At 44.8% G+C, this 24,565-nt stretch overlaps 1 protein-coding gene across 1 annotated transcript in view; it reads left to right on the forward strand.

The window, feature by feature from the left end:
- The window catches only part of SLC4A5 (solute carrier family 4 member 5), a 55,802-nt gene that overhangs the window by 4,171 nt on the left and 27,066 nt on the right, over positions 1 to 24,565 (forward strand). Inside the window, exons 2-11 of the mRNA XM_025169428.2 lie at positions 4,666 to 4,826; positions 8,598 to 8,750; positions 9,314 to 9,409; positions 10,692 to 10,747; positions 19,020 to 19,177; positions 19,690 to 19,777; positions 20,173 to 20,327; positions 21,081 to 21,233; positions 21,956 to 22,130; positions 22,763 to 22,896. Of these exons, the coding sequence (XP_025025196.2) occupies positions 4,666 to 4,826; positions 8,598 to 8,750; positions 9,314 to 9,409; positions 10,692 to 10,747; positions 19,020 to 19,177; positions 19,690 to 19,777; positions 20,173 to 20,327; positions 21,081 to 21,233; positions 21,956 to 22,130; positions 22,763 to 22,896 (1,329 nt within the window). The remainder of the gene's footprint in view (positions 1 to 4,665; positions 4,827 to 8,597; positions 8,751 to 9,313; positions 9,410 to 10,691; positions 10,748 to 19,019; positions 19,178 to 19,689; positions 19,778 to 20,172; positions 20,328 to 21,080; positions 21,234 to 21,955; positions 22,131 to 22,762; positions 22,897 to 24,565) is intronic.

Raw genomic sequence — 24,565 nt, forward strand, 5'->3', positions numbered from 1 at the left:
ATTTGCCTCCCTGCGCCCTTGTTGATTATCCTGCTTTATTTTTTAACCTTACCACTGTCACCAATTAACCGAAGGAAGGAAAGAGGGCAGACGGGGCAGCAGGCACTGCAGCGGCTACTTCCTTCTCCATCGGAGAGGCCCTTGAACCCCCAGGCCTGAACGCTGGGTTTTGGGGACCTTCCAGACAGAGCGACAGGTTCACTTGCTGCCCTCGTTCACATATGCTTCTTGCTGGGTTCCCTCTGCGCCGTGCACCACAGGGCAGGGCAGGGCAGGGCAGGGCAGGGCAGGGCAGGGCAGGGCAGGGCAGGGCAGCTGGGTTGGTCACCCCTCCATTTTGAAGCAATCACGTTTTTTCTCTTCATCTCTTCCTCCACCTGCTTCTTCTCATGTTTTGAAGCCATTCTCTCTCTCTCTCTCTCGAGCTGGACACCAGGCAGATGTTATTTCATAAGACAACCGACACTGATTCTCCTGCCCATGTGGCCTTCCCTGTGACTAGATAGAGAGAGGGAGAGAGAGCACACACACAGCCAGATGGAGCTTCGGTCACACAGCAACGGTGCCCTCTACTTTCTTGCCATTCCTGTGGATTCCTGGTAGATGTAGGTATAGATACATGGACACATAGACGCAGCACTTGGCACAAAAGTTGCTTTTTCAACCTAATGACAGACATAAACCTGGGGTAGAAGTGGGCAAGTTTTCACTGCAGACAAGCCCAGGGGTGCTGTGCACCCGTCTGCATTAGCACACAGACTCAGCACATGAGGGCTTCCTGAGGAGGCATTCAGTGCAAATATTCAACCTCTGTCATGGCATTTTATCTCGTACTCCAAGACAATAATCTGGAGCAGCCCCTTCTCAGTGGAGTTCTTTGGGGCAACCGACTCTTTCTTCACTTCACCCAGAGGATTTAATGGGACCAGGCTCCCTCAACCCATCATCCACAGCAGCAACTCCACTTGGGCCAAGAACAGATTTTTCACCAGAAAAAAACCCACAGGAATGGCTAACCCAAGGAGAAGGAGGGTGGACCTTTGCTTTTTCTTATTGTCTGCTACCACAGTTTTCAGACTAGCAGAGACTGAGTTAAGTGTGTTTTGTGAATGCAGCCTTAATTGCTGGAGTTTTCCCTCTGCTGTCTGTGTCCTGTCTGGAAGTCAGGTCCAGTCTGAGTCACCCACCTGTTCTTGCTTCTGAGCTGGCTGTGCCCTCAGGCTGAAAGAATGAGCATACAGTGGTACCTCTAGTTACGAACTTAATCCGTTCCGTGACTCTGGTTGCAACTCGAGTTGGTTGCAAGTTGAGGTAAAGTTTCCCATAAGGTTCATTGTAAATACGGTTAATCCGTTCCGCCCTCCGAATTTGGTCGCACCACGAGGCAAATTTCCCCATAAGGTTCAATGTAAATATGGCTAAACAGTTCTGAAACATATGCATTTTATTTTTAAACCTCAAAAACCTTCCAAACGCCACAAAAACCTTCTAAACGCCACAAAACACACCACAAGCCTCACCGAACGTCTCCTTGCTACCGCGATCTCGCCCACAGGAAGCCGCGACCGCGTGGCAGCAGGGCAAATGGCTGCGGATCCGGTTCGTAGCTCGAGGGAGAGTTTGCATGTCGAGGTAAATTTTTGGGGCCGGAGCTGGTCGTATCTTGAAAAATTCATAAGGAGGGGCGTTCGTAACTAGAGGTACCACTGTATTTTTGAGGGAATAAATCCACCAAACACAGTGGCGCTGATTAGGGGGAAAACAGGTATAAATCTGTATGGTTGTAGCATGATTCTGGCAATGTGGAGTAAGTTCACTGCCTTTGTGCCAGTCTCACGCCAGTCCAGGAACCTGGCCAGCCTGTGCTTGTGGGCAGGACTGAACACTTCTGGATCAGCTGAGACATAAAAGGACATTCCCTTTTTATGTGGTCTCAGCAAGTGAAGAGTTAACTTTGTTCTCTTACTGCAAATGTATAAGACAAACCCTTTTGAAATCCTCAAACTTTAATCAAAGTATTAAGGAAAATGTTAAGACGTCCTTACATTATTGAATTGTGAATTCACTACCATTTGAAAGAATACAAATACAAATCCTTATGGAATTTCCTCTATCAGCTGAGACTCTAGAGGCATTAGCCAGTTATTTTTCATTAATATACTTTCTGCACTGGGGGACACTAATAGCACTTTTGATCCAGCTCAACCTCTTGGTTGTGAAAAACAAAGGATTGTGAGTGCTTATACTATTGCCAGAGAAAAATGAAATGGTAAGGCCAGGCAGGTAATAACATAGATTTATTTTTTAACAGTTCATTTGTCTTTCTTGTTCATGGTAGTTTTCAGGTTGTGCCACATAATGACCTTGTCTAATGCAAGGGTATTCTTTTATTTTTAGCATTTCCTCCCACCCACAATGAATTCAACTTCTGTTTTGGTTCTCACTCTGCTACAAATTACATAGATCTAGGTGAGCGGGGCGGGGGGGGGAGCTCTAGCAAGGCGTCCCCTGATCTTTTCTTTTAGTCCACGGTTGGCTATGCAAAACTAATTTGCATCGTAATTATGAAAGGTGTATTGTGTACACACACAGCGTCTGGCAAAACCTAACCAAACTTGGTTAACTTGAAACAACTAAGCAGAGTCAGGCTTGCTGGAATTAAAAAACATTCTGGAAGAAGGCAATGACAGGCTACTTGCTGATATACCAGGTGTCACAAATTTGGGATACAACACACGTTTGCTTTAGTTTGGCTCCAGTTGCATTATGATCTGCTTAGTACAACTTGACCCAGCTCTTAGTCCAGCTTAGCAGAGAGAGCAGCTTTTCTGACTCCTGCCATCAGGTTCCGGTCACTGCTGCAGTGACTTACATTGTACCTGTCCATGGCTTCCTTTTGGCCGGAGGTGAAGGGTGCTGGCACAGGAACCTGCTGGAGGGGTAAATCCCCAAGTTTCTCCATCGCATAATTGCTGTATTTCCCTTGCTGCAGCTAGCCAGAGGACTTTGTCTAACCCACAGCGATCAGGCAGCCACCCCAGTTATTTCCTCCCCATGCCCTGTAAGTGCAAGAGATCTCTGGGTTTCTCATTCTCTAAAGACAGTGTATTTCCTCCCAGAACTTGGTGTTACTTCAACTGTAGCAACCTTGACAAACTTTTCTTTGTGTCTGTTAACATCTGCACCACAGATCTCAAGCCCATTCCCTCCCAAGATGGTCAAGCGGCATTCAAAGGAATACAGAGATAGTCAGCCCCGGCCCTTGCCAGAAGGCACTGAGCGCATGCCGTCTCTCAGCTGGCGGTTCCACAGCAGACCGTAGTGATAAAAGAGCAAACAGACCGGGGATGTCTGCAGGGTACGTTGAAAAAAGTCAGGATGGGGGCCACCATGGTGCGATCAAAGTTTGCCTGTTTTTTATAAGCATCACGTAAAGGCAGAACTTTGATTGCACCATGGTGGCCGCCATCTTGACTTTTTTGACCATACCCTGCAGACTCCTCCGAAACAAGCCATCCTTTTGTCCTTGCTGAAAAGCACGTGCTGTTTAGCGGCGCTGAAAATTCTTTCTAGATGATGACGTCCACCTTATCCCAGAAAATAGCCTCGTTCCGTAATCTTTAGAAATGCACTGCAGACTGATATGGGAACCGGAGTAACCTCAAAGGGGGTCCGAAAAAGATGGTGGCTGCTGCCGTATGATTGAAGGCCTGGCCCCCCCGGGCTCCCCTTGGGTGCTCCGTTAAGGCCTTTCTCCCAGTGAGGGATGCGGTGGACCTGGAAATGTTGAGTCTGTGCACGCATGCTGCCATTTTATCAGTTCCCCATCCCGACTGCCTTGGCACATGAGGAAGGGTTTCCTGGAGGACTCAACCGCCCCAGCCAGATACTTTTACAGCGTGTTCGGTTCTGGTCCCCAACGTTTAAAAAAGGACATGAACCAGTGGCCAAAATTATAGAAGAGATCAGGGTGTTCAAGACTGGCCCTACAAACGAGGTCCCAACATTCCTCTGCTAAACTAGTTCAGCCTTGTGCTCAACCCACAAAGCCCTGGGAGAACTGTTGTCTGATCAGCCTGTTGCACAGGTCCCAGAGGTCACGGGCACAACGCTGCTGTGTCCAGCTCTCTAGGAGACCACCATGGTGCAGACAAGGCTGACTGGAGGGCACATGGGCCGTGCCCCCATCACTCTAAATTACCTGACAAGGACTGCTCTGATCCCACCCACTTCTGATCACCAGAACTTACCTCCAACGTAATAGTGCTGGAGCATAACAGATTTTACCCACCTTGCAGCGGCCATCTAAGCTTCACTTATTCATGAACTGGGGACAAGATAAAGACAATATCACAGGGACATGGAGTCAGCCCGGTGAGGTAGTCCAGACAAGAAGCTGAGCCAGAGGTACTAGCTCTAACTTTATTGTAAGGTTACGTTAACAGAATCTTGCAAGTCTGAAAGTACACCTCTCTTCCCTTACAGCCCAAGAAGCTAGGCAGGGTCCCCTCTGAGATGTGTGCCACGTCCACATTCCTTCTGCAGACGTAGCTGTCTCTTATCTTGCCATTCTCCAGTCTGTTGCTCTTCCTCATGTCGCCCAAGGTCCTTCTCACATACCATTCCCCATGGCAAAAAAGATGTTGGTATCTTTCTTTGTTTCAGATGGATTAAGTTTGAAGAGAAGGTGGAAGAAGGAGGGGAACGATGGAGTAAACCACATGTATCCACTCTGACCTTGCATAGCTTGTTTGAACTGCGCACTTGCCTACAGATGGGAACCATCCTGCTAGACCTTGATGGCTATTTCCTGCCACAAATCATAGGTAAGGTGTGAAGACCCAAAACAACTGCAAAGTTCTCAAATTAAAGACTGAACCAATCCAAAATCTGGCCCACTGAAGTGCTTTCAAACAGTAACTGTGGAAGTAAAGGTGTAAAGAACTCTCCATCAGTCCTCCTGGCAGGTTAGGATGTGGAGGGAGTCACCTGAGGAACACTGTGTTTGAGGTGGTAGGAATGCTCTCCCTGTGAGAACGCTCCCCCTCTCATGTACACAAGTCATTGCTTCAGGAGTGTTGAATATCTTGCACTGCGTGCATCCTTGAAATGATGATTGTCACAGTCAGTCTCCATGTGTTCATATCAGATCCTTCCAAAGACGTTAGAATCCTGTTTAATGCAGTTCCCAGCCTGCCTGGTTTACCAAATGCACAGCCCTCTTAGGTGATTGGAGTACATGGCCTATAAAGCCCCTCCAGCTCAGTCAGTTCCTAGCAGCCGATGCTAATCATCACCAGTAGCTGGCAGGGTTCTTTGGACAGTGCACTTAATGGCCTGTGGCCTACAAATAACCCATTTCTGCCTTACAAGGTCATACTGGAGGGCTATCCACATCTTACTCTGTAGTCACACTGTGGCCCTTTTAATACATTCTACTGAACATAGATAGGACTGAAAAGGATAGAAGGGTTAGGATGCCCAAGCTGTCCATGGTGGCCTCAGCCTCTACAGTGCTTAGCCTGTCCTTTTAATGACCTCTCATATTCATGACATTATGGTTTTATGGCCATTTATGGTTATAAAGCTCTACCCTGATGAAGAAGCACCACAAGCTTTACATCTGGCGCAAACACACTGATTTTGGACCTCCTTCCTGAATAAAGAGGCCAGAGAGAGAGAGAGAGAGAGAGAAGCAAGGCAGGGGGGATACAAGAACATTGGGGTGGGTCATGCCTGGGTGTGGCACCTGCCTTATGTCCAGGTTAGCCTTACACCGTTATTAAACCACAGTGAAATCTCAATTGCATTTTGGAAGCGCTTCCTTGGCCATGAAGAATTCTTAGACACACACAGATTAATGTTGGGCCTTAATTTTGGTACAGAAGTTTCAAAGGTATCAATAAATATCAACATGTCATCTGCAAACAGGACTACTTTATATTTCTTACCCGCACGTAATGGTGCAGTGTGGATCTCCTAATCTGCTAAATCACCCTAGCTCAAGTTCCGAAGCAGAAATCAAAGAGTAAAGAAGAGAAAGGAAAGTCCTGCTATACATTGGTCTCCAACAAAGGGTGCTTAAATAAAAGCTGATTAGCCCTCATGTGTTTTTGGAAAGAAATAAAGACTTGTGATCCATCTTAAAAATTCCCAAGGAAAAGAAATTTTGAATTAATTAAAAAAAAATCCAGTAGATTTTATCTAAAACCTGCTTCTAATGAAAGAAGTATAAACCTTAGCATTCCTTAGCTCTACAAAACCTTTTTTTGAAAATGTAATAATTTCAAATAGCCAGCACCCGCACTTGGTGTATAAAGCTTGGCTCGGTAATACATTCCAGAGTCAGTTAGCAAAAATTCTGGGTAATATTCTAACCACCATCACATTGGTTAAGGAAATGAGTCTATAATTAGCAGTATCATAAGGAAGCAAGTGTATGGCTGATCCTAGGAGGAATAGGAAAACACAGCCAGATAAAGCCACTGACTCCAGCCTTAGCCTTGCTGTTCACCTACATTGATAAGCATGGTCAGATCCCTAGGCAATAGCAGTCATTTACCCATTTTTTAGAAAAGGAAAGATGTCTGAAAATGATAGGCCCATCAGCTTCCTAAGTAGAATCAGTAAGCTTTACACTAAGAGCTGATGCTGGGAAATTGAGGCACTGGCTATAACGGGAAGACCTTTGTTGGGAAGGAGCAGCTACGAGGAGGGTCAAGGACTATGGAGCAGCGCCTCATTCTCCACTTCATTCAGAAACATCCACAAACTCCAGTTTCCTTATAACAGAGTTTTTATACACTTAAAGTCATCATTTGTTTCTATTCCTGAATCAAATGATGAGAAAAGCTGGAAGCCTCCAAAACCAGTCAGCGTTTGCTGTTACTCATTCATGCCCTGCACGCCAACATGCCCTTGAAAATCTGCAACCTTTATCTGATCCCATTTGGACTTATAACGGTGTTAGATAAGTGTTAGATAAGCTCATATTCTCAGCCCACATTTGTTTGATGAAAATTTCACATGGGGTGAAATTTTTTAATAACATTCAGGGTTGGTAAGCTTGTTTATGGAGCTCATTTGTGCCTTTGCTCTGATGTTGCCATCTGGAGCTGGCTCAGTTTTCCGTAGCTGTTTTTCAGGGGCCACAAGGACTATGGAGGCAGGCGTGGTTTATCTTGCGACCATGGTATGGTGCATTCAGTTGTTCATTTTCTTTCCCAACAGGACTAGCATTTCTAACTCTAGTTGATAGATAACAAACCACAGAAATGAACCATACTGAAAAAATTTCCAGCACTTGAGTGACCTCCTTCCGGTTACCTTTAGTGCAATATGACAGACAGGATCTCCTCTGAGGCAGCAGATACCGGATGAAGAAGACAATTAGACCTTGCCAAAGTTCAGATTCTTCCTATATTCTTCCTGTAAATGAAACTAAAGTATATTTTGCTGCACCTACTTTACAGAACCCTTAATTTTGGCATTTAACTTTGACTCACTGTAGCTCCCTCCTTCAGCAGCCCTAGAAGGAGACGTGATGTACAGGTTGAAATCATCCTTCTTTACCGTATATTCTACAGAGACATTCACAGCACACCATTATTCTTAAGGCTAACAGGCATGAAGACCTTTTTTTGCCCATCTGCTACTTCTGGATACTTACATCTCATAGCCATGTTCTGCATAGCAGCATGTAACTAACACTGGGACATTATGAGCAGTAAGCATTAACTGGGCCAAAAAGAATGTATTTTCAGACCTGTAGCTTTAAAAGTCACATTTTTACAGTTTCTTGCATTATAATGAATATCACTAAGAATATATAATTACTATTATATCATTAGATATTACTGCAGGTTTAATCAATTCTATGGTGCTTTATATATTTTAGTCTCATAGATTTGAGTTTTATATTCATTTATGATGAATATATTATATAATTAAATATGGGATTCATTATATATTTCAAATACAAAATGCACTAGGTTAAAAAAATGATAGTCACATAAATGTATATGCATCTGAATAATATTTGCATTAGATAAATATATATAGATTTGTAACTACTTACTGTTATAATGGTATACTACGCTAAGTTTTTATTTCTTTTGTTATATTTTTGTCACTTTTTTGTAACAGCACTTTAATGTGTTTTTCTTTTTCTTGAAAGTGTATTATTACTTTTGTGTTTTGTTTTTCTTTTTTGGTTATTAATTTTTTTCTTTTTTGTTATTAATTTAAAAGCAATAAAAATCCATTTTAAAAAACGTACCTTCTGCTAGTAAAAGACTGAAATACATCTTGGTTAATTGACTGTGTAGGTGACAGTGGGCAGTCCCTGTGTGGCGGCCCAGCACTCCCAGAAGGGACCTCAAAATGCATTGGCAAAATGGCTTAATTTCAGATGACTTTGGGAGAGTTGTCTAGAGCTCTCCGTCTCCCATTTCCACTACCTCCCCAAAGAAAAATAACATGGGCAAAAAATTAAGTTTATTACTTTTAGACCCATCTGGTCTGGAAACTCAAGGGTCACAAAGGACTGAGAAGTTGGGAGTATGTTGGGTGGACAAGCCTCAACCTTTGTCTCTCAGATAACGTCATAGAGAAACAAATAGAAGATGGCCTCCTAAAGCCAGAGCTGCGAGAGAAAATAAGCTACGTGCTCCTGAGGAAGCACCGGCATCAGATGAAGAAGTCCATCCACCGATCCTTGGCAGACATCGGCAAATCTGTCTCAAGCATAAGTGAGTGAAATCTCCAGAGTGCTACTTTTGGCAAAGCTAGGAAGAGGGTGGTGGCTAGAAGATAGTCTTGGGCTCATTCATACTGGGCTGCTTTTGCTGCTGCAAAATCCTCTCAAAAGTATCCTGAGGGACAGCAGGAATGGGGGCCATGATGTGGCCCTGATCAATACTCAAAAAATAGATAAACAGTTTGTGCGCCCTTCTCAAAAGAGCAGAAGGGAAGATTCACAGTACTTATCTATTCAGTTACATTATGACACTGAGAAATTCCCTGAAATATAGAAGATGGCAAAGAGCCAATTGTGTAGATTGTGGTGGTCAATCTGTCGTTGGTATGTGCTCTTCTGGTCACCCTGAATCTGGTTTCCATGCAAAAGGTATTGTGGGCAATCCTGTCTCCAGTCCACCTCTCCCAAAGTCTGCCTTCTCGCTCAAAGAACAGTGACAGTGCTTTGTACCAGGAGGCCAGCGTTTTTCCTTAAACAAGTTTCATTAGCTGACCATTTTCATTGAAGTGGTTGGCCATGGTAGCTTCATCCCCATTATTTTTCTGTTGCCAACAGATCGTAGCCCTGTCCAGAGTCCAGCTACAGGCGCTGGCTTTTATCGCTCTTCTGAAGATCTCAGAATAAGACAGAGCTCAAGTTATGGACGATTACGTGAGTTTCACGTCAGCCCTGCCATTTAGAGATCAGATGTGTAGGTGACTTTTCGATGGAAATTCTTCACATATTCATTTCCTCACCTCCTGATATAATATCTAAATGCAGTGAACAGGTGCAGGTGGAATAGCACCAAATCTAAGCGCTGAATGCATGGGTACATAAACTTTGGGGGCTGGGAAGTCATAGAATTTTAAAAGCATATAGCAGGCGCATTTAAAGATGTCTGCAGTGGTCATGGCCTATTTCACCTATTTCCTCAAAATATTTCCTCAAAACAGGGAACCAAGTGGATACCAATAGTGGTGAAAGTGCCCTAAAGTGAAAGGATGCTTCATTTCAGGAGAAGCAAAATGTCCTAATAGGTTCCAGGACAACGGGGGTCTTCAGCACACTAACAGTAATACCAAACACACACACACACACACACACACACACTGTGACATCATCATGCAAATCTTGCCACTACCTACTTGTGTCCCACCGTCTCATGCAAGTCCAGCCCTTCTCCTTCTGGAAACCTGTCATATCTTTAAGATCAGCTTTTTTTTCTATGCCATTTGCATACTTTAAATTTTGCACAGTGGTTTTGTTGTGTTTCGTTTTATTTTGTCAGTTGTGGACTTTCAATGGTTACTATGGCTTTTTCTATGCTTTTAATACCTTTTATCCTGTCCTATTTTCTTACTGTGTCTCTATTTTGGTGGGTTTTAATCAGAATATTTGATTTTCAAACTTTCCTAATTATAAAGTTCTTGTCTTTGTTCAGCACTGACAAATAGAATACAGAAAAGAGTAAATTCAGGGACTAATTCTTCCTAAAGTTACATCATCAGGTCAAAGCATGACCCTCTGGAATTGGGCAGCAAAACAACAGTTCTCCCAGCTGAGTCAAGGGAGTGGACCGCCAGGCTTGAACTTCCGCCTGCTGCTGCCCCACGAAGTGGCAGTTAATGGAAGATGAGCAGACTTTTCCAACCAGGTGGTCCAGATGTGTTGTGACTACAGTCCCCAGAATCTCCTTGCCAGCATGGCCTTCAGCTGGGAAGCGGCACTTTTGGGTTATGCTCACTCTTGGGTGACTCCAGCACACAGCCAAGGAGGGCTGAGTTTCCTCCCCAGCACAGCCACCCTGAGTTGCCTGACCCATGGACTAAAGCAAAATTAGGGTGCTGCCACATTTGGGCCACAGATTAGACTAGGTTATTTTCTTCTCCCAGTCCTAAAGAAATGAAAAAGTGCTCCTCTTAAGCGTCTCTGCACATTTTTCCTCCTTTAGGCCATGCACAAAGCCGAAGCATGAACGACATCACAGACACTCCAAGCGCAGCCCAGGTAGGAGCCTCTGCCAGCCGCTTCTCTTCTGGAGATTTCTGGGTTGGCCTCAGGGCAGGCCTTCTCACCAACCTGAACCTGTTCTCTGAACTTGGGACAGCTTCCTTGCTCGGCGTATGGGGCTGCTTCCCCTCCCTGCTCAGTGGCTTTTGTGCCCACAGAGACGGCGGCCGTCCCTTTCAGAAGCTTCAGAAGAATCCTCTGCTTTTTAACTGTTTTTAGCTGAGGGAAGGGCTTTCGAAGTGTCATGAGCTAAGCACTGTTTTATCTATGGTAGACATTATTGTTCTTCTGCTGTGTAATCTGATTTCATTCAGGAGGAAGAATGATAACGGCCCAAATTCACCCAGGACTTTCTGTTGCTGAGGGCAGACTAGAACCTGGGTCTTCTTGCTGTTAGTCCAACATCTTCCCCACTGGACCACACTGGTTCTCTAAGAGATATAGATATAGATATAGATATAGATATAGATATAGATATAGATATAGATATAGATATAGATATAGATATAGATATAGATATAGATATAGATATAGATATAGCCTATGGTGGGACTAGAACTCACGGTCTCCTGATTTCTAGTCCGATGCCTTAACCACTACACCAAACTGGGTCTCTTAGTATGGTACTATATATATGGAGTCCTTGGGGCTCTCCAAGCTTGGTTGTTTTCTTGCAAACGTTTTTGTGGGAGGTTGGGTTGTTGCTTTGGTAATGGAGTCCTTGGTTGACGTGGGTTGTCTTCCGATAGACTTGGGTTTCTAATTTGCTGTTGTTTCCTCTGCTGACGAGGATATCCAGGAAGGGTAGCGTGTTGTTGTTTTCTTCCTCTCTGGAGAATTTTATTCCTTTGAAGATGTTGTTGATGGTTTCATATGTCTTCTCTAGTTGTTCCTTTTTATTATAATAAAGGTGTCATCTACATACCAGATCCATACTTTGGGTTGTATGTGTGGAAGTGCTATCGTTTCTAGGCATTGCATTACAATCTCTAGGAGTCCTGAGAGTGGTGATCCCATGGGTGTGCCTCTGATTTGTTGGTATATTTGTCCATCAAACTGACAATAGGTAGTGAGGCAGAGGTTGATGAGGTCCATGATCCTGGGTATTTCAGTCTGGGTGTATTTGGTTAGGTCGGGTGTGTTGTGTAGTACTGCCGATATGGATTCTTTCGCTAGTTCTGGGTTTATGGATGTAAAGAATGCTGTGACATCAAATGAGACCATGATTTCATCTTCATCTATGTGTACATCTTTGATTTTCTGGAGGCACTGTAGTGAGGAGTTGATAGAATATTTGCTCTTCTCTGTGAGATGTCCAAGCTTTTTTGTCAGTTCTTTTGCTATGTTGTATGTTGGAGTCCTTGGTAAAGATACAGTTGGTCCGAGCGGTAGGTCAGACTTGCGTATTTTTGCTCATCCATAGAAGCATGGGAGGATGGGTCCACTGCTTTTCACCCACCACTGTTCTTCTGTGATCTGGCCTTTCTTGGTTAGGTCGTTAAGAGTTCTCTTGATTAGGTTGTCTAGTTTCTGTATTGGGTTGGTGTTAACTGGGGTGCAGGTTTCTTTGTCCTCTAATAACTGTCTGACTTTTTTCAGGTATTGTGATTTATCCATAATAACTGTGGTTTGGCCTTTGTCTGCTGGGAGGATGATGATGGTTTGGTCCTTCCTTAGGCCTGCTCTGTCCTCTGCTTTGGGTTGGTGCTGGTACTGTGTTCTTCTGATCTGTGGTATGATTGTCTGCCTTATGTTTTCCTGGGTCTCTGTGTTAAGTCCTGCAGTTTTAAATGCTGCCTCTAAGGCTGCAGAGAATTCTAGCTGATTAGCATCGTCCATGTTAATGTTGAGGCCTTTCTGGAGGATATTGTGTTCTGCAGTGGATAGTGGGCGGCTGGACAAGTTGATTCCCCATTCTGGTTCAGGTGCCTCTTTGTTCCTGGGGTTTAGTTTGAGCAGTTTAGTTTGAAGTTTTGTTTTTCTTTTCTCGGCTTGTCTTAGGATTGTGGTCTTGATGGTGGTTGTCAGTATATTTGTGTGCTCTGGAGTCATGGTTTGTTCCAGTTGCTCCTTGAGGTTGTCTGTGTTATGCTGGTATTTGTTGAGTCTGAGGTGTGCATCCATGATCATCAGTCATAACATTTTACAGCCGCTTTGTTACGCTGTTTTCCATCCAGCTGTGCAGCTTATTGGGGGTTTGTATCTGATGCTGGTGGGCAGGGTATGCTGTCGTAGGCATTCGTGTAGAAAGAATAGTTGTTCCTTGGTGGAGGTTTGCCTGCATGCAAATTTCTCCCATCTGCCTGCTTTCTGAAGCGTTTGACGCCCATGTGTGGTACCAGCAGAAGAGAATATGCGTAGCTCAGGGTTGAACGGTGGAGCCCTTGGGGTCCTCTGAGCTTGGCTGTTTTCTTGCAGGCGTTTCGTTACCGGGGTAGGTCACATCTTCAGTGCTAGAACGGAGTGGGGCTGGCTCTCTCTTTCTATACAGTGGCCTGCCCTGCCAGTGCTGGTGGGGGTGGGTTTTCTTCCCCTTGGTAGCTCCTTGATTGTTAATATTATTGAAATGTTTAATATTTGTTGCTATGTAATATTTGGTATTGTATTTTAATAATATTGTAGTAATAGGATAATAAATTATTCATTTATATATTATTATAATTATTACAAATGTATCCTGTAGAATAGTAAGACTTATTACTGGTTTATCAGTAGGCGTTCCCCTATATTCCCCCAGCGAGGGCTTCCCCTGGCATGCCATTCGGTTATGCCGCCTCCGTGGAGCTCAGTCCGCAGCTGGGGTCCGGGGTGGGCCCTGGCGCCCAAGTGGGCGCTGAGGGACAGAAGAATGCCTGGCTGGGGGTTGTTCCAGGAGCGAGCCGTCCTGCCCATGGGCGGTCAGGTATCGGGGGCTTTGTATTCGGTTATGGGGACTGCTCTGGTCACTGTTCAGCAGCAGCACAACAATCGGAAGCGGGATGCGTAGATTCCCATGAGATCAGCCCCTGAAGGAATCTTCCTTTTAGTTCCCGCAAGAACATACGTGTCCTTGGAGGAGATACTAGAAAATAAATCAAGGCTTCAACTGGTGTTATTCTTGTAGTAAAAGGCTTTCTGTTCAGCTGATATCAGGAACAAACAGCACTGTTTGCCAGCTACTTGTAACTTGTAGGAACCTGCAACAAAATGTGCTAGTGTGGCATTCCTCTCCAGAGATCTGCTGCGACCTCTTCCAGTGTCCTGCACTGCGCTCCTCCTCGTTGCTGGCTGGTTTACTGTTTAAGGACGGAAAACCCTGAAGCTTTTTTCTCTTTTGTTGGGCTTCTCCCAGGCCCGGTGGGTTCTCCCTCCTATATGGATGTAATGTTTTGGCTAGCTAAGCATAGTATACGTGCAAGGTCCTGCAGCAGAAATTAAGGCCTTGGATTAATCTGGACAAATGTGTCCATTGTAATATCCAAAAATAAATTATGAGGATAAACCAAGGAAGACGTCCGCAGCGAAACAGCCTTTCGTGCATCCACATCTTTATCCCAGCCCCCTGCCTAGCCCTTGCTTGTGCGGTCATGGGTTTCTTTTATTTTCCTTTTTTCCCAGTCACTAAGTCCTCATCTGCCTTTGGAGGGGCTCGGTGGCGAAGTCTCTTCAGATGAGGGGCATTTATTGCACCTGAGGCACCTCAGGGTTACCCCAAGAACTTCAGTTAGAGTCAGTATGAGTCAGTGGTAGGTGGCTGGCATAGTTTTGGTTTCATGCACATGAATATGTATTCTGGGGTACAAATAGTACAAATAGAAGGAGCACTGATTAATGATTAAGCTGACAGAAACTGGAAGGAGCCACAGTAAAGACATTTTTGGGAGAGAGGGGGAAGCGTGGGAATGTCTTCCAAAATGAAATTGCTTTCAATACTGTAGGAACCGATAGCAGATGTATTCTGTGTTTGGGGCCTGAATGGGAGACATTATATGAATAGGAACTGTCGGATGTAAGGTGGATTGACTGACTGATTGATTTTGCAGCAAAGATTTGAATCGTCTTTCTTCATGTTTGATGTAGGTTAAAAAAAAAAAGTCTAGGCAACCATGGGCAACCCTCCTTTCTTCCCATCTTCCCCTTGATGCTTTATCAATTCATTCTCTGAACAATATCCCAAAAGTTAAACAAACCGTACTTTGAATTACATTATACTTCGTGGTGCATGAAAGCTGCAGTTGCCTGAAAGTCCATCATGAAAGCAGTCAAGGGGAAAAAATAATTTTTTATGGCACAAGGGGAATGGTTAGGAAAAAGTATTCCGTGTCCTATGAGTGAGAGACTGATCAGACATAACATCCATATAATTTTACCTCCTGCCTCTGCTCTGTTAATTATTATTACGCAGGCAATTGCACACAGTTGTAGAGTCCATTGGACTCTAAATTTAGATACTGCTGGTGGTGAGAAGAGAGGAGGAGAAAAAGCTCTCAATGGAAGAAGGAGGTTCTGTCTGGTATAGGTGGTTTGAGAAAATCAGCAGAGTCCCTCTTGCAGCCCAGCCTTCCCCCATATCAGATGTCCAGGAACCATCTCGGGAGCCTCGGCATTTTTCCTCATGAGCCACTTCAGTTGCACCCAGGCCTTGCTCTGGCAAGAGAGGGCTGCCCTGGTCTGATGTTCTTCCCCCTCTTCTTCTGCTGTCGCTGAATGATCTTTCCTGGCACAAAAAAACAGAAGAAGCAGGCTGTGGAAATCAGGGCTCGACAGCTTATCCAAATCGTGCCTTAATTTGGGCTGGATGATGGCTTCATCAGTGGCCACTCTGAAATGTAGAGTTTGAGAGCTTTCTAGGATGCTACAACTGACCAGTGAAAATGGCATTATTCCATTGATGCTGCCAGTAACTGAGGAAGGGAATGGAACCTGCTCAGGACAATGCCCTCCTCTGAGCTGGCTGTCAAGAAAAAAGTCTTGATTTAAGAGAAGTAAATCTGGACTGTGGATTGGGCAGGATAATCCAGCAAACCCTCAGTAGAAGCCCCACAGGGAAGTTGAGAGGCATCTAGTTTGGGCTTCGTATAGATGGCCTCTTCAATACACAGAACCAAAGAATGAAGGGAGTGGGTGGGACCTTGGAGATCATCTCGTCCAAGCCTCTTGCCCAGGGCAGGAATCCACCCTACAGCATCCCCAGCAAATGGCCATCCAACCTCTCTTTAAACGCCTCCAACAAAAGGGGAATTACCAGCTCCTGAAGAAGTCTGTTTTGACCAATATGATTTTTTTTCCCTTGATGTCCTTGTTGTTGTTGTTTAGTCGTTAAGTCGTGTCCGACTCTTCGTGACCCCATGAACCATATTGCGCCAGGCCTTCCTGTCCTTCACTGCCTCCCTGAGTTTGGTCAGTTTCATGCTCATTGCTTCAGTGATGCTATCTAACCATCCTTGATGTCCTACTGAAATTTATTTCCTTGACATTTAAACCCCTTGTTTCTTGTCCTGTCTTCTGAAATGATTTGAGCACTTATCCTTTGACTCCTCCATAACAGACCTTCAGGTAATGGAAGATAGCTGTCATGACTCCCTAGAAAAAGTCATAAGCCATTCCACAATGTTCAGTGGGGTTTATAGCCTGACAGTTTAAAATCTTTGTATAATGGGTTTATTGTGCTCTGAGGGCTAGAAAGGGTTATTTAAAATGAGCCCTGCCCTGACTTTCTCTCCTTATGGGAAACTTTAGTGGGAATATAGCTAATGAGGCTATTATCTAAATTAATAATTATAGTCTAGTTCAGAATATACTTCCCCTTTTCAGCTTTGTGTGATTCCCTGCATCACTTTTCATCTTCAATCCGGCTAACATTTAATGTTAATTTTGCCACTCACTGTTTCTGTTTTATGTGTATGCTTCCTTCTCCAAGAATTACAAGGTTTGCGATTTGGTTTATTTGCTCTGACAAATATTCTTCATATGAATTTAGATTCTTAGAAAGGTGAGTGAGAATGGGAAGGGTTAACCCCAAGATCTGCTAAACATTCAGTTCCCAAAGAACAACAGCCTTTAAGCAGCCTAGTCCAGTCAGGCCCACAACCGAGGGATTTTTGCTAAGCCATTGCTCTCAACTCCCCTCTCCACTTAGTCCAAAAGCTTTATTGACCTTTTTCCAAGGTGGATTTAAAAGTTCAGAATAAGGAGGGAGACTGGGAAAAGAGAGATGTCTGCCTCACTCACATGCCTATTCTCATGGCAGCACCAAAAAATTTTTTTTTTAAAATCAGAGCCTGAGTTTTATTGACTTGTTTAGGACAACCCTCATGAAAGAGTCACAGGCATAAGGTGTGGAACTTAAAAGTCAATCTATTAGGTTGATGTGATTTTTCTGCTCTTGGTGGCAGATGCAAAAATTTTCAGGTTGTGCAAAAGATGTAATTCCAGGAAGTCACAATCTGCTCTTGCTCAGATTCTCTGTCTACACATCTGAGGCAAGTGAAGGAAACCCTGTGCTGTTTTGCTTTGTTTGTTTATGAAAACAGAGTTGTCACATTGCCAATGGGACTGTGGGAGAGGCAGCAGCCGTGCCACTTTGCCCTATTTATCCTCCAACACTTGGGACTCTAGGGGTCACCATCCTGGGCACGGCACGTCCTTGGGCTCCTCTTAAGCTTCTTCTGTTTTCTACTGAATGGAAGATGGATAATCAGCCTCTCTCCTCTGGCCAGCTTCTGACAGAGAACAAAGCCTGCCTTCCTTCCTTTTCCTCCTTTCCTGCAATGCAGGCCTTCCGTCGGAGGAAATAACTTTCCCAATGAGCATTTAGATCTTAAGCTGTCTTTAAATGCTCATCATGGACTTAGCCCCTCTCACCATGTATGCTCCACTAAATACTGAGGTTCAGGTGAAATCACCTGGTGAAGCCCAACCAAGATTTCTCTCTCTGCTTGTGAACAGTTCACAGAATGTAGTGCTTAAAAGCACAAACTGGAAAGCCCTAATTCACCTTCCTCGCCAGTGAAGAACAACCACTTCTCCCTCTCAGTTCTCCCCCGTGAAGTTTGACTTTTTGTTTTAAGAGTAACAGCAACAACATTAGGTAAACACTATAAGGTACAAAGATTCTACTCTCCTTTTCATGAGCAGGTGGAAATGGCAATTGCAGGTGCCCTAGGTACCGTCTAGACATCCTGCCCTCCTGACATCTTTGACTCCTCATAAATCCTGCTTAGCTGAATGGCAGCTGGAGAACAGCGACCCATATCCCTGCCTCTGCCTGGCCTCCTGCAGTTGGGCTGAACCTCAGTTGGGCTAAACCTGCCTCTGCTAGCAGGGCTCTGCTTTGGAGAGGTTGTAGTAGAGTCTTCCTGTGAACTGTCACCTTAATCCCCCAATAGATTAAGGGTTTATCCCACTGCCAGGCTGCCCCATACCAGTATGGGATGGCAACCCTTTTTGGAGGGCAGAAACAGAAGTCTGCTCTGCATTCCCTCTCCAGCCACCACAAATGTGACCTCCAGGCATCTTTTCCTGCTGCACTTGCAAAGCAGTGTTTCTCTGCTTCTGTAGAGTTAAAGCCACTGCACTTTACTTTCTTTTGGCCTCTGCTCTTTGACTGTTTCACAGAGGGAGGAAGACCCACACCCACGCACTGCGTTTTTTCCATAGAAAACTTACTGCAGGTTCCCTTATGGCAGCTCCTCTTTACTAGCACAATGGTTATAGCACTGGCTTAAATGCAGAATGTCCCTGGTTCAAAAGCTTTTATTATTATTATTATTATTATTATTATTATTATTATTATTATTATTATTATTATTATTTTATTTTATTTTATTTTATTTTATTTTATTTTATTTTATTTTATTTTCTTGGACTGCTTTTCTGTTGGGCTGCTTTTTTTTTTTTTTTAATAAGTCCACCAGTGCACCATTTCATCATTTTTCCAGTCACTTGAATGTGAAAATATTTGGGTGAATGCAAAGGGAAAGCAATAAACATTTAAAAGGACAATTGCATTGCTATAGATAGCCAAGGCATCTTGCAGTCTAGAAATTTGGATAGTCCACCATGTTTTGCTCTAAAAATTGGACACCAGGACATATAAAAAGTTTGGGACATGGAATAAGCTAGTTTTTCATGCCAAAACTGAGTGTCTCTCTCAAGCAACTCCCACCTTTCCATAAAAAAATATCTAATCATGAACCCCAGAGAGAATTGTACTGGCCAGGAATGCCTGTGAGACAAATCAGAAGAGGAGGGGCATTTCTGGTCTGAGAAGTGTTTTTTTTGTCTCCAGCTCAGAAACAAATTCATGAAGAAGATCCCCAAAAATGCCGAAGCCTCAAATGTTCTGGTGGGAGAAGTGGATTTCCTGGACAAGCCATTTGTGGCCTTTGTCCGGCTTATGCGGTCCACCCTGTTGGGTGGGGTGACAGAAGTACCTGTTCCAACCAAGTAAGTCGATGATCAGAATCCGTCTGTGCCTCCTTCCTATTTAAAAGAGAGAAATGGGGCTAAGAAAACTTGGGGTGGAAAATTTCTCTGGCATCTCGTATTTGCCATTTCATTTCTGTTCCTTTATTTCTACCCAAGTTTACTTGGAGTTGCTGAAAAATGGTCCCTAAAGGGACTATTCATTTATTATGTTTGGTTTAAAACTGTATTTCAGGCATGATGAGATATGCAGCAGATATTCCTTGTGCTCCAGTCGACATTAGTGTCTGGCTTACTGTACTTGTGCATTATGATTATCAGTATCAATTATCATGATGTTGGCTTGCGCCTAATTCAGCTGAAAACTGTAAACTTCTAGCAAATGGTCATAGCGGGACAAGTTAGATCTTCTGCCTCAACAGTGTGATGCTTTTGTTAGCTACTGAAAGGGCCATACAGGTGTTTCTCTCCTGCAGGAGCAGTGGTGAGATGGCTTGCAAATGATCACCTTTGGGTTTGCTTTCCTTTGCCAGATTCCTCTTTATTCTCCTGGGTCCCTCTGGAAAAGCAAAATCCTACAATGAAATTGGCCGAGCTATTGCCACCCTCCTGGTAGACGATGTAAGTCAATTTCACAGGCCTTTGCCATCTGCCTCCTTGTCAGTGTTTTCTTGAGGCTTCCCATAGCTGATCCCAGGGGTCCGCTAAATATCTTGCGCAAGAAGGTGATAAATGGGTGGAACAAAATGAGTTGGCTTAAAAAACTCTTTCCCTGGGGCATTTTAAATACAATGGGGTGGTTGCATTGCTTAAATATCAGCCACAGCTTCTAGCCATTCAGAGTATCAGTGTGGATGTTTTCTCATCCATGCATTCAATGCTGCTCTTATATACAGTACAAGAAGTGAACAACTAACTGAGACTGTGCACAGGAAATTGGCTGTTCTCTCCGTTTTTCTTCACTGCTGCTTCCTAGCTAATGACATGTTTAAATAACTCTTCCTTTTTACGTTCAGCTATTCAGTGACGTTGCCTACAAAGCGAGAGACAGAGAAGATCTGATAGCAGGACTCGATGAGTTTCTGGATGAGGTCACAGTTCTCCCTCCCGGCGGGTGGGATCCAAGCGTTCGGATAGAGCCACCCAAGAAAGTGCCCTCTGCAGAGAAGAGGTAAGCGGGTGCTCAGTGCCTCCAGCTTCCTTTGTCCAAGGGACCCTTGTCTTCCCTTGGGACCTCTTTTGGGATTTAATCCTGTGTAACTTTTACATAGTTCTAAAACTATGAGCAAACAAAATACATACACTTATAAATTATGGAAAAATATGAAGCTGAACTACAGTATTAATGCCATCTTCATATAAAAATATATATCTAGCTTGGTCAATTTGTGATGTAAAGCCATAGCATAGAAGGGAGAAATTTCAGGTATTGCATTTAGGGAGAAAGGCTTCTAGTCCATCCTCAGCCATGAAAGCTCACTGGGGAACTTTGGGCTAGTCACTTTCAGCCCAACTTACCCCACAGGATTGTTGTTCTGGGGGAAAATTGTAGGAGGAAGTGCTCCGTACATCACTTTGAGCTCCTGAAAAAAAAGTGGAGCATAAATGTAAGAAGCAAACAAAACAAGACCAGCTGATCTTTAATATGAGGGAGAGTGGGGTACAGTGGTGAAGATGCTGGACTAGAAGGGAAGGTGACCCAAGTTCTATGGGATCTGATTGGGTGACTTTGGGCCAGTCGTGGTCCCTCACAAAGTGGCTGTTGTAGGAAGTGGAAAGAGTGCTTCTGTATGCTGCCTTGAGTCTTAGAAGAAAAGCAGGACATACATCTAACAAATATCTGTCTTCAGCTGCCCCTGACTTGTATTACAGGAAGCCATTTGCACTCATTGTGTATTAATATTCCACGTAATTTTCTTCCTAGAAAATCTGTGTTTTCTCTGAGCGAAGCAACCCAGATGAATGGCGCAGCTGGTGGAGCAGCAGGAGATGGGGGCGGTGGGGGGGGTGGGGGCAGTGAAGAAGAAGAGCTGCCCGCTGTCCATGAAATTGGAGAAGAGCTGGTCTGGACTGGACGGTGAGGAAAAAGTCTCTGCAATCAGCTGGCAGTAGTGAAGCAAAAAATTTGCTGCTGGGGTAGAGAGAAGCAGCGAATAGACCTCTGCAGCTGAAGATGTTACTGCATTTGCTGGAGAAGATGTATGGGCCTACAGGTCTGTGCTTAAGTCCCATCTGCTCCATCCATGTTGGAGAAGAGGGTGTCTGCTCAAAAGAGCAGCATAAGCCCCAGGAAGAGGTGCTTTTAACCCTCGTCACTCTATCCCAGTTCTTGCTGTCTGGCCAATGCAGGAATCTGGTAAAGGGATGGCTCTGGGACATACTTTAGAGAAAGACAAGTGAGGATTTAGCCCCTCTCTCTTTTCCCCTCTCTCCCTGCTTCCGCTGTGGTAGTTCAGCCATCACTGGGAGACATGAATGTTACCAGGGGTCAGCAGGCAGCATGACACTTTTTCTCCGGCATCTTGTTTTCTATATTCATAGATTTCTGTTCATACAAGGAGCCTTCAAAAAGGCCGTTCCTCACCCAGGAGGGCAAATAAAAGATAGTTAGTAAGATGGATGCTTGGTGAAATTGGTAGGGTTAGAAATGGTGTTCCCATAAGCAGCAGCGGAATAGATTCATGATACAGGAAATCTTGCCAAAGGGTTAAGCTAGGGGATAAAATTGGGCTTCTCTGGGCACAGAATGGGAATGCTCTTCAAGGAAAGAGAGCCCAGTCAGCCTGCTTGCCTTTTCAGGTTTTGTGGGGGACTGTATTTGGACCTCAAGAGGAAACTACCCTGGTTCCCCAGTGACTTCTATGACGGCTTCCATATCCAGTCAATCTCTGCTGTGCTCTTCATCTACCTAGGCTGCATCGCCAATGCCATCACATTTGGTGGCTTGCTGGGGGAGGCTACTGAGAATTACCAGGCAAGTTTGGGCCGGAAGGTAGTCCCCCAAGCAGACAAGGCCGCAGAAGCATCAGAGAGTCCGAAAGATTTTGGCCCTTGACGGCTCAAGGACTGAGCAGTTGGGAATAACGAGGCTTTGGTGCTTCTGTACACCCTTCACATCTGCTTTGAGGAGTCAACTGAGGTTTGAGTATCCAGTCCGAAAATCAAAACCAGTAAGCAACCAACTTAGTCTGGTGCAGCTAGAAACATATGTTATTGGGAAATTACAAGCACCAGCCAACGGGTCCCCTGGCAATCTTTTAGAGCCCGGAGAAGAAAGACAGACTGAACAAACCTGCATAGCTTCAGGTGGTGGTGCTGTGAGCTCCTCATCGGCCTCAAGGATAATGCCCCCCTCCCCACAGAACTTGCCCCCAAGGCAAAAAGGAGCCTTGAAGCACAAGGCAGAACTGAGGGCCTCCATAGCGCTGGGAGATAATATGGAAAAGGCGGGGGGCGGGGGGCTCTTCCTGGGGAACAGTTGACTCCAAGCAATACCATGGCATCAGGATCCGTGAGGCATGCCTTGTACTCTTGATTTGACTAAAATGGTGCCCCCGCTTTTTAGAACGATTAAAGTGGTACTAATGAAGGTGTTTCTCCCACCAGGGTGTTATGGAGAGCTTCCTGGGGACAGCCATTGCGGGCTCTACATTCTGTTTGTTGGCGGGGCAGCCCCTCATCATCCTGAGCAGCACGGGACCCATCCTCATCTTCGAAAAACTGCTTTTTGATTTCAGCAAGTAAGTGATGCCTGCTCAACTGCTTCAGAAATCTGAGTCTAGCTGATTTTTGGCCGGGGGGGAGGGGTTGCCCCTTCCAACTAGAGAGTGGGAATTCTTCTTTGTGGTCTCTGGACATCACACAAGTACTGACCACAATTCTGGATTGTCCTCCTTACCTCTTGGGCAACATTAGCCCACTCAGCACCTTATTAGGTGCATCCTCCCAGGATTTCTCTCTCTCCTTCTCTCCATCAGCTTTCCCTGTGCTTATTGGTGTTTGTTTTCAGGGAGGGGAGTTAGAACGTGCCTCCCTTTCACGGGGTTTGCTTTTTCTCAGCAACAGCCATCAGGTGGACCCTGCATTTGCTGCCAGAATTTCCTATCTGGGAGCAGGGTTAGAGTCCTATCTGCTCTTCCCATCTCAGTGCTCCTGTCTCAGAGCGGCCTTAAAGGGTTACACACCCTTGTTCATTTGTGTCCCACTATAAAGTAATTGGCACCCAGCCATGCCTTAGAGACTGCACATGTCAGCACGGCCTGGCCATGGATCTCGACCCACACTCTTCAGTCTCTTTCCATCTTCAGCAGCATGACAGGTCAGCAAAATCAGCCTCTGCTCACTTATTTATTTATTTATTTATTTATTTATTTATTATTAAATTTGTATGCCACCCATCTTCCCCCAATGGGTGACTCTGGGTGGCTCACAGTTAAAATCAGAAACCCCATCAACAATTAAAAATCCCCCATAAATAGTTAAAATAAATTAATCCATTAAAAATCAAATATAGACAGCAAACCCTGTACATAAATACTAAAAACATTCAAGATGACGGCGGGGGGCCAGATCAATCACCCCGCAAGCCACCTCCACTGGTGCGAGCCCCCATCTGGCCTCCAGGACTTCTGGCACAACCAGGATTTCACCCCTTTCCTGAAGACCATGAGAGTGGGGGATGTGATGGAATGGAATTATGAAGGCCAGGCTCAAGGAGATAAGCATTTTCTTAGCTCGCCGCAGGAGCGTGGGAACTACAAGAGGATGAGACTGGCACCTCCCTGAGGAATTCACACTGTTGTGGCTGGCTGACTTGGGACCTGGGGTTTCAGTCTGGGAAGATTCTTGCTAGAGGTTGTAGCTAATAAACATAGCTGGACTGATTTTGCATTGTCTCTTGGAGTTCCTTGAGCTAGGCCTGACAGGGGCACACCGGGCCTCGGGAGGAAGATTGTTCCATAGGGCGGGGGCCATAGCAGAAAAGGCCCTCTGCCTAGACCCCACCGGTCAAAATTCCTTGACCGGTGGGGTCTGCAACATGCCCCTTCTGCTGGACCGAGTGGGGCGGGCTGAAGTAACCGGGGTCCTGCTGTCACCAATTTTGGAATCACTACTTCTGATTCTTTTTTCTTCTTCACCTCCTATTCAGCCCTGCCAGCCAATCACCAGCGGAGCACAGGGTTAGGCTCAAATTTCCTTCTTCCTCCCTCACTGGTGGGTGTTCAGAAACCTTTTCTCCAGTTGTGGCTGTTGTGCCCTACACTGAACAAATTTTCTGAATGACTAAAGTTTCAAGCCATCCATAAAGCAAAAGACACCAAGCTGATGATTACTTTCAGCTGTTTCAACTAACACCCAGTGCTCCCTGCTTCTTTTTAAATTACTAAGGGGTCCTGGAACAGACTCATC

Source organism: Python bivittatus, unplaced genomic scaffold (genome assembly GCF_059951505.1).
Source record: "Python bivittatus isolate LINGU-HERP-01145 unplaced genomic scaffold, Pbiv_v1 ctg000680_np1212, whole genome shotgun sequence".
Taxonomy (NCBI): Eukaryota; Metazoa; Chordata; class Lepidosauria; order Squamata; family Pythonidae; genus Python; species Python bivittatus.